General features: G+C 37.4%; 1 protein-coding gene across 1 annotated transcript; it reads left to right on the plus strand.

Moving 5' to 3' along the window:
- Positions 1–1238: 1238 nt before the first annotated feature.
- Positions 1239–10350, plus strand: LOC124279331 (A-kinase anchor protein 17A-like). Its single transcript, XM_046715146.1, has 2 exons — positions 1239–1565; positions 8943–10350. Exons 1-2 carry the CDS (start codon positions 1254–1256, stop codon positions 9231–9233), a joined length of 603 nt encoding a protein of 200 aa, XP_046571102.1. The 5' UTR covers positions 1239–1253; the 3' UTR covers positions 9234–10350.
- Positions 10351–18236: the final 7886 nt, after the last annotated feature.

Here is an 18236-nt window from a genome sequence, read left to right on the forward strand (position 1 = left end):
TTTCATCATCGATATATTGGGATAGTTCTGGCCAATTTTGCTAAGTCTTGCATGCCAGCTTTCAACATGATTTGTGGTCCTGGCACCCGCTTGATGGTTGCGGGATAGCCTGCCTTGCAACATCTCCAATGTACACTGGTGTTGCGTCTCTTCCGTATTCTGAGCTTATAACCTTGATAGACAAGGTTACGACCACCTTGCGTATTAGGAATGAACTCTAGAACTCATTAACTCATTTTCCTGTGTAATATATAGCTGTTAACAACATGAGTTTTATTCAGTGACATTAATTGAATAATTGAATAATTGGTGAGTTGACATCAGTCTGACAATATATCAGTTTGGAATCTCTCCTAGGCCCTGAGTTTAGTTCATGAGACGATCCCTTTTCTTATAACAACATCACTAATCCTAATTCTCTAAAGGCTGCCTGCACAGTGAGGATAAACCGTTGGGAATCGTGGTAGGCTACCTTATGATGGTAGGTGTGTATAGGAAGGTGGTCGTTTCCTCAAGTGTTGTCATGATGGACTTGCCATTGGCAGAAAACCAATGTGAGTTTATATACACCATGTGTAAAGCATCACCAGTGCAAACATAATCCATAGATTTGCAATAAAACATATTTGCCTTCCACTGTTTATACAGTCTTTAGTTGTGTTGAACTCCATCACATAATGCTATTTCATGTGCTGACATAGTGCGACACTAAAGTGATGACCATAGAAAACCTGTATATTTTTAGTACTCAAAGAAGCCAGACACAGGGAGTCTTATTTTCTGTAATTAAATGGCTAATTCACTATGCCTAATTTACTAGGCTTTGTTTAACTGAACAGCCTTCACCAGCCTTAATAGATGTACAAACAAAGCAAACTGATTTCACTATCTCTGGTCACTTTTTAGGTCCACATGTACTTCTGATCTGTGCCATGTCAAGATCAGGAAATGCAGTTCATTATTGGTTACAATTCCACTTATTAGTTTCTTTCAATAATATCATAGAATAAAATATTTTTTTATGATAAGAATGGATTGGTGCTATAATTTAAATGTTATATATATATTTAATTCTAGTTACAAAATAATTCACCTTATAGATGGCTCTTATACATTATATGATAATTGATCAATTATCATTATGATATTGGGAAATGGTTACATCCAAATTGCATACAAATCCTTTTGAGAGCTATTAACACATTGGAAATGTGATATGAGAATAATGATGTTGACGATACGGTTAGCTTTAGATGCTGACATTTAATTCTGCCAAAGTCTTCATTTTGAATATATGCTTACTGTTTTTGTTTTACTCTTTAAGACAAAAGAAAATCCATGAAGAACAAGAAAGGGAAAGAAGAAAACAGGAGAGGTTGGAGATAAGAGAGGAAAGGAGAAAAGAAAGAGAAGAACAAAGGCGAGACAGGCACTTGAAAAGAAGACGTTGTGAGGAAGAGGAACGCATGAAACTGAAGATTGACGTGGAGGAACGCAAATTGCTGCTGGCTAAGAGGAAACTAGAGTCACTTCATTTGTTAGCAGAGCTTTTCAACAGGATTAAGGTATGATGTATGTTTAGCTCAAGTAACCAAAAGTCAAATGCTTGTTTGGTTAAGAATAAGAAATGAATTGCTGTATCAGGACAATCAATACAACAAATTGGCTGTATTTTGTAAACATATATAACGACAACCGCATGTTGGTAAAAAATGAATGCTTGAAATGACTTGATGAATGGGTTATTTTAGAGCATTATGTCGTGACACAGATCCCACTCAATGTTACTTACCCAAATCTGTCCTGTCGCCATCCACTGGCTGCGCCTTTGAAATCAACTGTGCAAGAGACTTTGAATAGCATTAATTGGTAATTGGTGCTATCTGTTGGCGAAGTGGTAATGTTCCCCACTACCTTTCATGGTGGATAAACCCTGACAACGTCACACATGGGACTCCAATCAGGATGCCGTTACCAGATCAAAATCTCATGGATGCCTCACTCCCAGGATGGAAGGTCATCTGGAAGACATGACAAAATGAGGTCTTTGGAAGTTAGATTCATCAATCCATATCAACAGCTTGAAGATGAGAGCGGTCTTACTAGCCATCCAGCACTTGGCATTAATCCTGAGGAATTGTCACTACTAGATGTCATGGACAATGACGCAAGTCCTCATGGAACTCACGAGAGAACTTTTGGACCTAGTGGACAGTCTGGATTGCCACATTTTGGCCAGGGAAGATCAACATTTTTGCAGACACGTTATCACGCCTGGACAAAATTGTAACAACAGAGTGGACGCTTCATCCGGATGCCTTCAGGCTGATAGCGATCAAATGGGAACAACCTCACATAGATCTGTTCGCGATATCGCTTAACAATCAGTTGCCGACTTATGCAGTGAATGCTATGTTGATATCTTTGGAGGGAATGATTGCCTATGCCTTTCCACCAAGAGCACACATCCCATAAGTCCTTACCAGGATCAGGAACCTTCACATGACGATGCACCAGCATGGCCAACATGATCATGGTTCCAAGACATACTGTCTCTACTTGTAGACCAGCTGTTACATCTTCCTCAGTGGCCTACACTTCTCAGATTGTCGAAGTCAAACAGGTTCCATCGCAATCTACAACAGCTCCATATACATGTACGTAGAATATCCAGCGACAACTCGCCTCAACAGGAGTTTCAGAAAGAGTTTCCTTAGCTGTTATGCAATCACTCTGAGGTAAAACATCTGCTTTATATGAATTCAAATAGGATCAGTTCCAGTAGTGGAGAATCAGATCAGGAACAGCCAATGGACTTATAACAGTGCTTATGATTGCAGATTTTGTTGTACATCTTTCTTATACAGAAACAATTTACATCTTCTGCATGGAACTATTGAAGGGTATCGCTCAGCATTACCATCTTTTCATTCCCAGCAAGGGATACATATTGTGGAGGATCCTGTTCATACCAGCATGTTACATTCTTTTGAACTAGAGAATATCCCAAAACAATGAATAACTATGAAATGAGATTTGTCAGTTGTTTTATCGGCATTATTACACCATCCATGTAAACTCATGGAAGAAGAAACTCTTTCTGGATGTTAGATGAGTTGCATTCCTGAAAAATCCATCCAGGGTGATCATCAGAGCGTTACCAGAATTCCTTGTGAAGAATCAAAAGTCTGCAATGGGTCTCTTGGACAATGGCTTTTCACTATCCCTTCCCTGGCGTGATCTTTTACACAGGATGGACGGACTTCGTATTGGACACCGCTGACAATGGATTTCAAGTCAGGAACAGCCCAAGAAGGGTTCTATCTAAAAATACAGGGGCAGTGTGGATAAAAAAAACACTTTAAGCTGTCCGATTTCATGTGCAGTCGACTGCCTCTGTGGTGTAGTGGTTAGAGCCTCTGCCTGGAGAGCGGAAGGTCGCGGGTTCGATCCCCGACCGCGTCATACCAAAATACGTTAAAATATGGTACTTGTTGGTCACTGCCTGGCGTTCGGCATTAATGGGTACAACAAGGACTGGTCGGCTCGGAGTCAGTATAATGTGTCTGAGTTGGGTATTCATGCTTCACTGCGGCATGGTATCTCAGCGGGCTAGCACTATAAAACCAGCTTCAGTCTGGGCTAGTACAAGCAGCCGCACATACACAAACACACGCATGCACGTCGCGTCATATGAGCGAAATATTCTCAAGCAAGACGTTAAACCCAATTTCACCTCACCTCATGTGCAGTCACCTACTTATTGGTCAGTCTGTCCAGATTAGATAAGAACCATTCCATCATCCTTAGCATCATGGAAGACAGTCTTAATTGAACAGATCATGTCAGCTTGCCAGTGGGCATCTTCAAACACATCGTACAGCTGTAATTCTGCTGAAACAAATATACACCTTGAAAAAAGTATTGCAACACCTTCCTTTTTCATGAACAATGACATTTCACTGCATAGTATGGGAACAGAATGCTGCCAATTGATGCAAATGGTAATGCATTGTTAAAAGAGTGTGTATTTGAATAAAAAATGACGACATTAATGCCCAGTTGATATTTAGTTCAACGATTTAATTACTGTTACAAATACTGGGGTAAATTGGGGTAAAACGTACACTGGGAAAGTATGGGGTTAGCAAGACAGTACATGGGTTCACACATGTGTAATGAATATCTCATCCTAGGGCACGAAAGAGATTTACCAAAACATGTGATAATGTCAGTATCGAGTGTTTCCACCTCCCGCCAGGACGACCGATTGAAGACGCTCTCTCACAGAGTGCACCAGACGCTGTTTCTGTCTTCGAGGTAGTCTGTTCCGCTACTGGTGGAGAGTAAGTTCCAAGTCTGCAAGATTCTGAACTGGTGGAACCCTCTCATGCACACGGCGTCCTAAAATGTCCCAAACATGCTCAATTGGATTGAGATCTGGACTTCGTGCTGGCCATGGTAACGTTGTGATTGCTTCCTGGCGTAAGAAATCCGTCACTGCCCGACTTCTGTGGGGCCTAGCGTTGTCATCCATGTACACTGGCCTTGTGAGAATAGGGTGATTGTCAAAGTGTGGCACAACAACCCTCTCCAAGATCTCCCTCTGGTATCTTTGGCAAGTAAGATTACCCCTCACAGTGACAAGCTGAAGCTTACAGTCGTAAGACAGACAACCCCACACCATAATCGACCCGCCACCAAATGGAACCTGCTCCAGAATGTTCCTCTGTGCATATGCCGTGTTTCTATGACGCCATACATGTGCTCTGCCATCGACCATGTACAGAAGAAAACGACTTTCATCAGACCAGTGAACCTTTCTCCAGGATGCCAGGTTCCAGCCACGACGTGCTGTACACCAAGCTAAACGTGCGGCTTTGTGTCCATCTGTTAACAGGGGTCGTCTTATTGGTCATCTAGCACGATATCCCACACCTTTCAACCGGTTTCTGACCATCCTGTGGGAAATTGCCGATTGGGCAACCAGTCCCTTTTCAACACCGTACTTGTAGCAAATGGATTACGGTGTACATGTCTCCTCAGAACTGCATCTTCTCTTGCAGATGTGCACCGGGGTCTACTTGAGCGGTGCCTGTCCCTTACATCTGCTGTTTGCTGGTGTTTTCGTACCAACCTACTGATTGTGGAAGGATGATGACCAACTTGGATAGCAATTTGTCTCAAAGACATTCCAGCATTTCTCATGCCAATTATCTGCCATCTTTTAGCATTTGACAACTGAGGGGGACCCATTTCATCAGTTATTGTCTGCTCCAGTGCTTTGGTGTGATGATAACACGTTGTAATGATGAATGGCGCAAACTTGCTTTTCAGAACAACAATAGTCCACGTATTCAACGGGTTGCATCTGCAGCAAATGCAGCGCGAATATCCATTGTGATCATGTAGGGTGAGCCATATACACCAACAATATCATATCTGTAAACCGTGCATCAGTCTGTGTAACAATATTTTATATTTTAGCAATTGATTCTGGTGTTGCGATACTTTTTTCCAGGTGTATATATACTCATGATATAGTCACAGTTGTACCATCTACTCTGCTTTGTGTGTGGAAAGGGTTTTGTTGCTTCTATCTGTCTACATTAAACGTGGACCTGAGGTTGATTGTTGTGATTCTTGAAGTTTCTCTTGTTGCATATAGTTGAGTCTTATGCCTTAAATGGTAGACTATGACTAAGATAGTGTCAACGGGTGTATGTCCAATCGGGGATGTAACTTGGTTTTCATTGAATGGGTGAGATATTAACCAGAAGAGATGTCATCATGACATCATCATTACATACAGTTAACTGAAAGTGTTGTCACCAGTGATGTCATCAGAAGTATTGTTAACTAGAAATTAAATCATAGTCCACTATAATATTAAAATACAGCAGCATGTTCTCGAATGTTGCCGAGATAACCAAATGCTGGTCTATTTGTCTTATCAGTGAATGTCTAGATTTGTGAATTGTATGGTTGTTTTCTTGATCTATTTGGGGGTACACACCAAGCCTGTGTGGGATTCAGTAATTAAGCATCAGAGGGACATATTCATTGGAATTTTGAAGTATTGTCAACAATGAAGTTCCTCCACGCAAACTGCTTGGGAAGACCACTTGGAAAAAGGACAATACAAGATGATGGGTTTTTGATTTTTTTATTCAAGGTAAACCTGTGATTCAGAAACAAGTTTAAGGAAATAAGGCAATCAAGTGTTAAAGGTAGTACTCGAGGAATTATTATCATTGTTGTTAATACATCAAACTTATACTGTTGCAGATAAATATTTTTCAAATATGTTTCAATTTAGCTATTTGACAAACATTTTATGTACAAGTTAGTGTGTTAATTTTCAAAATTATGGATGTTGATATAAGGGGTGATAGATATGTTCTGAGATTTACATGACTTTACCAAAAAGCATTAACATAGTGTTTCAAACCCTTTCAACACTCCCCTGCTCTTCACATTGATGTTGCTTGGATTATATTGCTCAGTTTCATGTAAGTCCTTATCTTGGCCATCAAAATATTTCTTCATTACTGCTGTGACATCTGTTCAAAATAAAATGATTTCCAGCCAGAGCTTTCTTCATGTTGGGGAATAGATGGGATTCTGGATGATGAAGGAGTTGATAAATGAATACTCATGGATTGTGGCCATGGCATTGTCTACATTTTTCTCAGCTGCCCACACCATCTTGTAATTGCCTCAAAAGCACACCATAATATAGTCAGTGGAGATCTAAGACCTCAGAGGCCATAGCGTTTCCAGCATATGAGGCAGTCTTTGCCTTCTTTGATGATAATAGATCATTCATAATCCATTCATTGTACCAAATTCATTGCAACGACCTTTGTCATTCACTTTCATACTAAGTGCTAAATCATCACGAGACATCCTGTGCCTGGTGTCAGCAGTTTCTGGACTTTCTTCATTGCCATAGCCTTTTCTATGATGAAATGTACTCTCCTCTTGAGATATGCCCATGAAGCTCAGTCATATCCCTGTGATATTGCTGTCATATTGCTAATAGCACTCACTAACTTTCTACAGTCAGTATAATATAAAGCCATCATAAACATATGACAGTATATATATAGACTAAAGTACTGTCGGAAATGCTGGAAAAATGCTTTTTGACTTTTATGTAAAATCAGAGATATTACAGTTACTTAAATAACAAATATCACTTTAAGAAACATCTACCTAATGTAGACCAAGGTAATAAAGTTTGAGACATGCCCTAAAATGTGTTTTACATATGAAAATATCAAAAACTTAGAAAAATAAGGGGTAGTGGAACGTTATTTGATACAAACATTAACTGCCTGTGTTATGTCATCAGCATGCACGGTATCGACAGGTGAAATTGACACCTGAGCCCAAGCTCGGGTGAGGGGTCATCTCAATACATCTTTTTCTTCATAATGTTGAATATGTGTACGTATGGTATACGTATTGGTTATGTAAGGGATCATGTGATATCCACATTTCGCACACCAACAACACCTATATATATATATATATGTGTGTGTTTGTGTGTGTGTGTGTGTGTGTTTTGAAATAAACATACGAATTATTGTGCATGAGAAAGAATCCCATCACTTGTGTTATTTTATTGATTGATTGTAGAAATGTACAACGATTTTCATAAATGTTTTGCATGTCATTAGTATATTTCTTTGCAAAAATATGGATGTAATTCGGTCAATGTAATCCAGTTGTGAACATTGGCAAAGATTTAACGAAGTCACTGGTATAGCTTCCCAGTTTTGCTTTTGAGACTGTCCCTGTCTTGTCTGATTTGTTTACAGTATTGTAAGCTTGTTGGTCAGACATACCAACAGCTCTACAAGTTCTGTAATGAACCCTTTCTAAACTAATGACAGGTTTACCTCTGTCTTTCTCAAGCACATAAAACTTATAAACCTTTGCAACAATTGACTGCAAATAGTTGGCCATAGTGAACGCTGTGATAAAGATGTGCATGCATGACGGGAAACGTATTTATTAAGACTTAACATTTATATTAATTTGTCTTTCAATGAAGAAACAATAATTAAGTCAAGTAACACAAACATTCAACATTTTATTTTTTAAGAAAAACGTTAATTTTTATTTTGCACCACATGTATTATTAGCATAAATTTAAAGACTTTTTCAGATTTCTCATGTTAAACTCTGAAAAAATCTTGAGTTGTTGTTTTGGTATCAAATTCTCTCCTGTAAACTGTCCTTTAAATGCATGGAAATGTTAAATCGATTGAAATAAAAATTAGGTACACTATAGGCGAGTTGATATATTAACAACAGAGTACATTTATCACCTTTATCAAAGTATTAAGGTTAAAAAACATTTTTCTAGCATTTCCGACAGTACTTTAGATAATATCCACTACTAGATATACACAATGGTAAAGAACTTGTCTTCCTGTATATGTGTTGACATGACTCCAAAGTTCAGTCATTGCAAGCCTGACAAACTATGTACAATAGATAAAATTAATTTGAGCATTAGGTACTCTATCACATCAAATAATCACAAAAGGAAAATGAATCAAGAGATATCAAGTGGAAACAATCTATGGGTTTGTGCTTGAGGAAGAAGGCCCTGGAAAGGGTGGAGAAGGAAGTAGACTGTAGGCTAGGGTAAATACCAATACATAATTGTTACGTTGCTTTTATTATGTTTGTTTAGTTTACTTAGATATGTTGCAATTTTGTCATTTTATTGTTTCAAACAGATTGTAATAATCTGTATTAAGTATTAGTATAGACGATTAAGTATGACACAAAATGTTCAGATAATTTGGGTTTGTATGGTTTGATGATGTTATCTGCTGAAGGTTAACTGAGCCCTGAGCTCTGCTTTAAAGAAATTTAGAGACATTTGACAAAGGTAAATTAATATAATGCTTTCTTTTATACAGGAGGATAAATTTAAGGAGGATCTCAAGAGGAGGGAAAAAGAAGTTGAATGTGAGAGACAGAGGCAAGTGGAAATGGAACGGAAAAGGAAACTAGAGGAGGAAATGATAAAAGCTGAAGTAAAGAAAAGAAAGCAAGAGGAACTGATGTGTCAAGAAAAGGAATTAAGGGACAAAATACTGAAAAATATTAAAGCCAAAGAAGAAAAGAAACTTGAGCAGGAAAGAGAACTTTTAAGAAAGAAACTGTCAGGAAAACACAAACTGAAGAGTGCTGTTGTCTTAAAAAAGTGACTTGTCCCAACTATGGAGTGATTGTCTTCACAATGGAGCAATTATCAAGGAACTTTCTGCAATGTTTGGTCACTATGTTTCTTATGTAAGGCAATTCCTTCAGAAGTGCTATCTTCTTTTTTGTCATTTTTAATATAGCCCATTTCTGATGTCCCCCGCCATGATATTGCTGGAATATTGCTAAAATTGGCCTAAAACCATACTCATTGTTCATTTAAATATTTCATGTTTTTGGTAACTATATACCCTTTAAATTGTCTAATCTCCTCTGAAAGGCTTAAAGAGGCACTGGTCTGTGTTATACTGTTGAACATTTTTTATTACTATAAAAACCCCAAACACCTTCGGTGGTTCAAGAGCATATTAACAACAATTCATGTGCATCCATCATGGATAGAAAATTGAATACAATAAATAATTCCTTATTCATATATACAATTCTTTACACATAAATAAGTGTATACAATTAATAGATGGATGAATACAAATATGTATTAAAGATTTGCTTGCATTTTTTGTAACTGTATGATAAACTTTGACAAACAAATTTGTGGCTTCAGCCTGGCCAACTTATTCTGCCCTCATTAGTTGGCTTATACAATTAGCTGGCTTATACAACTGAGTGTGACAAGAGAATTGGCTACCATCTTTTAGGACAGTGTAATAATCATTGAGGCAATGTTCATGTACATTTCTGAAAACTACAAGATTACCCATGAAGATTTGGATATGTCAAAACAAAGCAGATAAAAAAGAAGGATGGAAGTCCACCCGATGCCATTATATGGAAATAGGTATAACAACAAATAGTTCATTGTTATGTAATCCAAAGCAATTTTTTCAAAAATCATAGTCATCATGAAAATAGTTGACAGCTGATCAATGACACTTTACACTCATGTCGCACGCCTAAAGAAAATAGGAGTTATAATATTCTGAGACACTGTTTATATTTTGCAATATTTGTACTGTTAAAAAGACACATGACATCAAACCATTTCTTTCTAAAGTGCAGACACATTGTTCCTTTATGTAATGATGGATGCCTTCCCAGAACAAGGTAACGGTCTGTTTTTATATGTGTTACTCTTGTCAATTTTAATATATGGTATCAGCATTTTGTTTTGTTTTCATTTTTTGTAGCATCAAACAGAATCATTCTTTTTTCATTTACATTATCGTTGGGAATTCTTCGATGCAAGACAGACAACACTAAGATGTTCTTTTCACAAGCATTTTTGTTGTAGACGTGTATGTGTAAAATATGATTCACTTGGGCATTTTACAGATTGACTGAAAACTCTGTCCCTTTAGTAAACAGGTTGACTAAATTTTGTTAAGATGTTCCAAAGTACTGAATAAGATCGTAATAGACTAATTATGCTAGGATTAGAAGATCAAAACTTGTTACTTATTTTATGATGCAACACAGAAATTTGCCTGCTTTTCCTTATTTAGACCTTGATGAAACTGTATTTCATCTTTGCTGATCCATGTGCGAGAAACACTCTTGTATTGTCTAATACACTTGCAGTTGGCACAACCTAGGTTACGAACCTGTCAAGATTTCTAGGTCACCAGGTACACATGGGGAAATAATAATAACCTGTCATAGTGAATTGTCCAAGATTAGTGCCCCTTTGTTTTAACCCTGCTCTGATCCTTGTCCTTCACATACCCTTACAAGTATTATGTTTTGAATTCATTTGAAACAACTAGGTTTTGACAGAGTGATTTCCAGACTAATGAAACAGTCATATCATAGGGCATATGTATTTGCCCCAAATCTTTTACATCAGCATTCACATTTATCAGCGATGTTCATGTTGGTGAATGTGATGCATACCTTTAGCTTAAACAATGATTTATTTGTTCCTTTGAGAGGCATTTTAGAAGTTGTGAAGATGAAGGAAAACTGATTTGTATGGATAGTCAACTTCTTTATTGCAATGAGTGCGACGTTTCGGTGTAGGTACTAACACTGTTATCAAGCAAGTGATACAACAACTGAAGCAAGGAGAATATATACATAGCTGTATAGTGAGTATATACATTAACAAGGTTGATGTACATTGGATATTTGATTTATTTGTTGTCATGTCCTGAAGTATATGTTCAGTGATTCAGTGTTACATCAGGGATGACCATGACTTCTTGTATTGAACTAATAAACTCACTGATGGCAGCCTCACGTGAAAAGTAGTGTATGCTGTTGTTACACATGAATATGTACTGCCTGAAAATGACCTCCTCTGTTTCATTTTCTTTTCATCAAAACAACTATATTTGATCATCCCCTGTTCATCAAGTGATGTAATTTCCTTGCTCATTTTACACAGTGGCAAAAGTATTCTTTGTCACCCAACCTTACTCTATTCAAATGTGACGACATTAGGATCTATGTTGAAACGTCGTCTATACAGAATAAAGAAGTTGTATATTCATAAAAATAGTCCTCATTCTACTTCTACCCATCTTCTAGAATGCCAATCAAAGATGTTGTCAACTGTAGACAATGGCTAAAAGAGGATCTTGCAGTAAAATCTCAATTTATCACTTGAAAAAATCTTCCATTATCTGTGTTCATCTGCATGTTGATAATCACATTCATGTATAAGTGTGATTTAGATGATACTTCTTCCTAAGTACTCTATATGGTTACACCCTTGCTTGCATTCTGCATTTTTTGTCCATTACCATGTAATTGATCATCACTGTCAAGTAACAGGGCAAACTTTGAAGTTTAGATTTAGGCTACTGAGAAAACAGCAGGAGCCTGATATTTTACAGTCATGGAAAACACAAGGTTTTGTTCTATAAAGCTGGGAGCCTTTTGACTTAATCCATCTGTTTATGAGCCAGGTTGGTTTGATAGTATAATTGAACTGTTTCGACACTCCTTCAGTGGTCACTAATACTTTGGCCATATGGGATGGTCTGAAGACATTTGAAGGATGGACAGATAGTTGGAATACACCTCTTGAACGCAACTTGCTTCATGGAAGACACAACAGTATGACTTTTCCCGAACCGTCCAACCACGTGCTGTCGACCACATGCAAAAAGAAACCATTTTGACTCACTTGAGTTTGAGAAATTGGGTTGAGTGATTGGGCTGACATCTGGTCATGAACAAAACTGAGAAATTCACATTTAGTTCTCCATTTTTATTACCTAGTTACTTGATCAGTTACCTAAGCGATTTAGTTTCCCCCATACTTCATATTTAGTTAATTTAGTTTTTATTCCACTTTACAAAATCAGGGCTGCACAATACCTCAGATTCTATGGACCATAATGGCTTTCCAACAATATGAAAATACCTTTCATTAATCTGGTGAGCTCATGTAAATGAATATTCCTTTGGCTGAATTTTTCGATTGTTCAAACAAATAAATGACTAGTGAACTGAACATCATACCTCAGCTCATGACTGCTATGTCATAAGTCTATTGGGATGATCACGCATGTATCACAATGGCGAGACAGGACAGATTGATATGCATGATGCCCCTCCAGCACATGTTCCAGACTGCAGTGACCATTGCTCAAACCATTCCTGGACTTAGGCATTTCCACCCCAACACATTACAGGATATTACATGATTCGACCACAATATACAGACATTCAACCTATCCTGAGGCAACGTCATCGAGAAAACAATCAAAAGTCAACCAGAGGTGTGGTGGAGACTGTTGTTTTACAAATGGGTCCAGATTTAACATTACAGGTACTGACACATGTCAACGTGTCTGCAGATGTCTTTGTGAAAGTTATGTTCAAGCCTGTGTCATGGAGAAAATGGGTGGTTCCGTTGAAGATATTGGGTGGGATAAGTGCAAATCAGATAACCCCTTTAGTTATTGTTCATGGCACTTTCACATGTGTGGGCTGCAGAGTTTAGATTCTTGATCTCATGGTTCTTCAACGGAATTGACATTCCAACTTGAAAATGCTATTGTTTTTCTTCAACTGCATTAAGTTCAACTACTGCCATGGCCTGCAAATTCACTTCACCTCTATAGAGCTTGGGATGAAATGGAGCGACATAGAATGCCACGTACCAAATTTGAAAGATAACATTCATGATTTTGTGTCGCAGGGTTGCAGAGAATATGGCAAAACATTCCACAAGTTTGTCATGCCCATTTGATAGACTTTATAGGTAGGCATTGCACAGCTATTTTTGGTGCTCACCGTTGACATATCCATTGTGGAGTTTGTGACATTGTTGCTTGACCCCTGCTCTGCACTTGAACTCGACATGAATGCTATGGGCATTGAAAATGCTGTTCTGCTGTGTTCTTATGATCTCAGTATCCACCTGTTAAAGTTTACATAGAAATGTTTCATTGTTGTTATATTTTCAATTTTAGAAATGATTTTAACAATGGAGAGATTTTTTTGTGGCTTGTATGCATGCATCCATTGTTATTTTAAGCGAAGCAAAACAACCTCTGAATGCATGTCGAAAATCATTTTTACATATTATTAAATCCCTGTTCACTGTGTGTGTATGTTTTCAATAGACCGATCCAGTCTGTAAATCAAAACTGGTGCGTACGTCAATTTGGGCCAATCAGCAGGCTGGGCGCGCTTTGTGGATTTGATTTGCCTTACTTCCAGGGTCAAATGATGCCTGCGAAGTGATGTACTTTGAAATATGCCATTCACACTCGTGATGTCTATTGTGTATTGCTGTGATCTGATGTGTGCCTTTAATAAAAACATTACGATCAAGACAAAAGATTTGAGGTGCATCAAGGAGTGCGATAGACCATGCGATCAGTTAAACGTCGGCACCATCGTCCATGAAACCTACATCTCATAGGTGAGAATTTGCATGAATTTCTGCACTTCAGCATATATGTAAAAACATTACCAATAGATAACAACAAATAGTATTTTAAGACTTTGCAAGTGTTATAAGCACGGACAATGCTTGTAACTACAAAATTGATTTTCCTCAACGTTTTTAGTCAATACACAAGGGCATCAGCGATCTGATTTCTGTTGGAGCCGACCGCAGTAGCATAAATTGTTACATTAAAGAACAATGTGGTTTATATTGTTGCTTTGTCTCTTAGATATTCTTAAATTTGTCACACATGTTAGGATTTTATTATGTTTCAAAATCACAATCTGAAGGCCTGTCTGTTGATTGTGAAAATATTCGATGAGTAATATTTGTTTCAAACCCAAATATAGTCAATGTCAGAAGTTGCCTATCATGCAAAATTAATTCATATGAGTGCCTACAAAACCATGCCTTGAATATTTTAGAATTTCTATGAAGAGATGGGATCTTGTATTGAATTACCTTACTCCATGTGAATCAAAGAGGAAAACCATGTGAAAAGAATAGTGAATTTCTGGAATATTGGACAGAGTGAAATATACTAAATTTTTATTACAAGATAAATTATTCACATGTAGGGAGGTATATTGGCATATTTGTAGTGAAATAACACAACTGCCATTTTAATTAATTTCCAGGAAATGATAGCAAGGTATGTTTTAATAATTTTGTGTCATTTAGTAAACGTGGAAAGGGAATAAAATAAATAATACTCTAATCAAGTTATGAATAATTATTTAATTGATTGACATATAAGATTAATATGCTAAAGCAGAACTAGGCAAACATGACAGAACAATTACTTGGTATGAACTTAGTTTGTTGGATCCTGCTTTAAGACATCTTTGTGTTTCTTTTTAAATACAATATTTACTAAAAAGATAATGCTGAAAGTGATTGCTAGTATCATAACTCATTCAAGTTATTTCAACATCCAGAGAATTTGAAAAACAAAGGGTAAGTTTTGGTCACACCCCGGACAAGCATTATCCAGTCCTTGAACAGAATAAATGACAAAATTCTCAGTTAAATTTTCATATAACTGGAATGAATATGGAATCATATTTAACCAAAATTGTTTTAATTCTTCTTGAAAATCATCAGGAGTTTCCAATATTTGATGACTGAACCAAAGCTAGTGTTTATTAAGGTGTTGAAATGGGACAAATTGTTCGAGGTATGTTGATAGTTATTTGGAATATGAGCTTCATATTTACTTTCATATTGGTTTGCAGGAGGTGATGGCTTCACCACATTTTCATGTGTGTTTTGTTAAAGGTCACATGCAACCCCCCCAAAAAACATAATGAAAACTCAATTATCACCTATTCATGACATGTAATATACATTGCTGATTATGAAAAATCAAATAAACAAAATTGTAAGCATACAATCGCAAATCAAAAGTGCAATATTTTGTACTTGGGTTTACTTTCCTCGAAACAAAGCACCCGGGATACCGAACCCAGTCAGAGCGGGTGGGCGTACACTTAAGTGTAACGAAAGCTTTCATTTGCTGAAGCATTCAGGGCTCTTGTGTCTTCCACATGCACTAGGCTGTTGTGTTTGGGTGTTTCAACATCCTTGCTTTTCGCTTTTTTAAAGGTCACACGCAACGTAAAACACAACTTTGCAGATTCTGATAACTTTCGGTATGGACTTACCGAAACAAATCGTCAAAAATGCAAATTCAACTTATAAAGTTGAAAAATAAAGCGATGAAAAAAACCGCGCGAAATCGGAGTTCAAACGTTTCACTAATTGAAAACTGGTTTCAACAGCTGGGCTGCGCTCATAGCACGTGCGCAGTGAAATAGGTTCGCGCAGCTTGGAAGCGGGCTTTGGTGTGAGCTATTTTTCTAATGTTTTGTAATGAGCTTTTTATATGTTATGACAGTAAATTAACTGTTTATATAATTTCATTTGTCTATTTCACCACACGTTCTTCTTACCGAGTCGGGGCGGTGGGGTAGCCTAGTGGTTAAAGCGTTGGCTCATCACGCCTAAGGCCCGGGTTCGAATCCCCACATGGGCACAATGTGTTAAGCCCATTTCTGGTGTCCCCCGCCGTGATATTGCTGGAATATTGCTAAAAGCGGCGTAAAATTAAACTCAGTCAGTCAGTCAGTCTTACCGAGTCACTTTCTCAGTTTGATACTTAAAAGCAATGTCATTATTTAGCGTTGACAGAATTTCTAACTGTGATATAGATATGTGGTTGTCACAGACAAAACTCAATGTCTTGTTTTATTGACACCTGTGTGTCTGCCTGTCTGTCTGCTAATGACAATATTCAATACACAGCTGCTATCACTGACCACATGCAATTTGAACTTAACGCCAATCAGGCTATACACCATAAACAAAATGCATTGATTTATGGCCCGAGTTCGGTCTCTGTCACATTATGTAATTACACAGACAGGCAGGTGTGATACTTGAACACATGACATGTTATGATGTCTGTTGATTGTAAAATGTTATACACAAAAAATGAGCATGTATTTACAAAACCCAACATCTCTGTATATACACACACAATGAGCCGTGAGGGAATCTGCAAATGAACCAGCCGTTACACTTGAGTGCACACCCACCCGCTCTGACTGGGTTCGGTGTCCCGGCTGCTTCGTTTCTTGGGAAGTAAACCCAAGTACACAATATTGCACTTTTGATTTGCGATTGTACGCTTATAATTTTGTTTATATGTTTTTTCATAACCAGCAATGTATATTATATGTCATGAATAAGTGATAATTGTGTTTTAATTATGTTTGATTTTTGGTTGCATGTGACCTTTAAACAATGTTTCATTTCACTCAAACTCAACGAATATTGAATCAGTTGCTTCACTGCATGTTCCAACATGTCGTTTAAAGTGCCTATTAAGCACACAATAAGTTGCATTTACCTTAGAGTATAAATGACCTCGAGCTCACCACGTTTCAGTTTATAAACGACTATCAAATTTTAGGGTGTTCCCTTATTTTTTGGTTGGTAGTATATTTCCCATTTTTAAATCCAGATTTGAATTTCCCACTGTGTCAGTCATGTGTGGCGTTTATAAGTTGAATTTGCATTTTTGATCATTTGTTACTGTAAGTCCATACAGAAAGATACCAGTATCTGCAAAGTTGTGTTTTAAGTTGCATGTGACCTTTAAGAATTTACCAAATTTTTAAACAACTCTATTTATGGCAACTAGTAAGTATGTCGGAAAAGGAAATAAATAAAAATCAGTGTTATTTCCTCAAGGGACATAGCCTCAGATCCAATAAAACAAAGACTATCATTGTTTAAGAAGCAGTATTTTTTGTCAATATGTAATTTTCTTGACAAAAAGGTTTGAACTTAGGATATATTCTTTGCACCTTATTTACATTAGAAGTTAAATCAGTTAAATATTTTTGACTGAGGACAATTCTTTTGAAGAAAAGGCAATATATACTGAGCAAAACTGAAAACTTTACAGTCGGGATTTTTTGGTCTAGGTTTTTAATATCTTGGCATCAAAGAACCCCCAAAAAAAAAACAAACAACCCAAACAAACAAAACAAAACAACAAAACAAAACAAAAAACAACAACCAAAAAACAAGTCCAAACTCTTCAACAACGATAACGTTCATGTCAAGGTTCATGTCGAAAGGACCCGTGAAGGTCCGGGTTAGAATATAGGCCTTCAGTAGCCCATGCTTGTTGTAAGAGGCGACTAACGGGATCGGGTGGTCAGGCTCGCTGACTTAGCTGACACGTGTCATCGGTTCCCAATTGCGCAGATCGATGCTCATGTTGTTGATCACTGGATTGTCTGGTCCAGACTCGATTATTTACAGACCGCCGCCATATAGCTGGAATATTGCTGAGTGCGGCGTAAAACTCACTCACTCACTTGAACCTTATGTGTCTTGTCACTGCCATGTTCTAAATTTTGCGGAGTGTATTTGTTTTTTGTGTAACCTTCTATTTCAATGTCGTCACGATATGGCTGAAATATTGCCGATGTGACGTTCAATAATTACTCACTCACTCTATTTCAATGCTAGATAATTGTTTGGATAATCTCTGTTCAAAGATTTTGCCATTACAGTATTTGCCATTTTGCCATTTCCTTTTTCTGGAAGATGGGTCAGTGTACCGGTGCGT

This window comes from Haliotis rubra, unplaced genomic scaffold (assembly GCF_003918875.1).
Source record: "Haliotis rubra isolate DU_JTF1 unplaced genomic scaffold, ASM391887v1 Scf1069, whole genome shotgun sequence".
In the NCBI taxonomy this organism is placed as follows: domain Eukaryota; kingdom Metazoa; phylum Mollusca; class Gastropoda; order Lepetellida; family Haliotidae; genus Haliotis; species Haliotis rubra.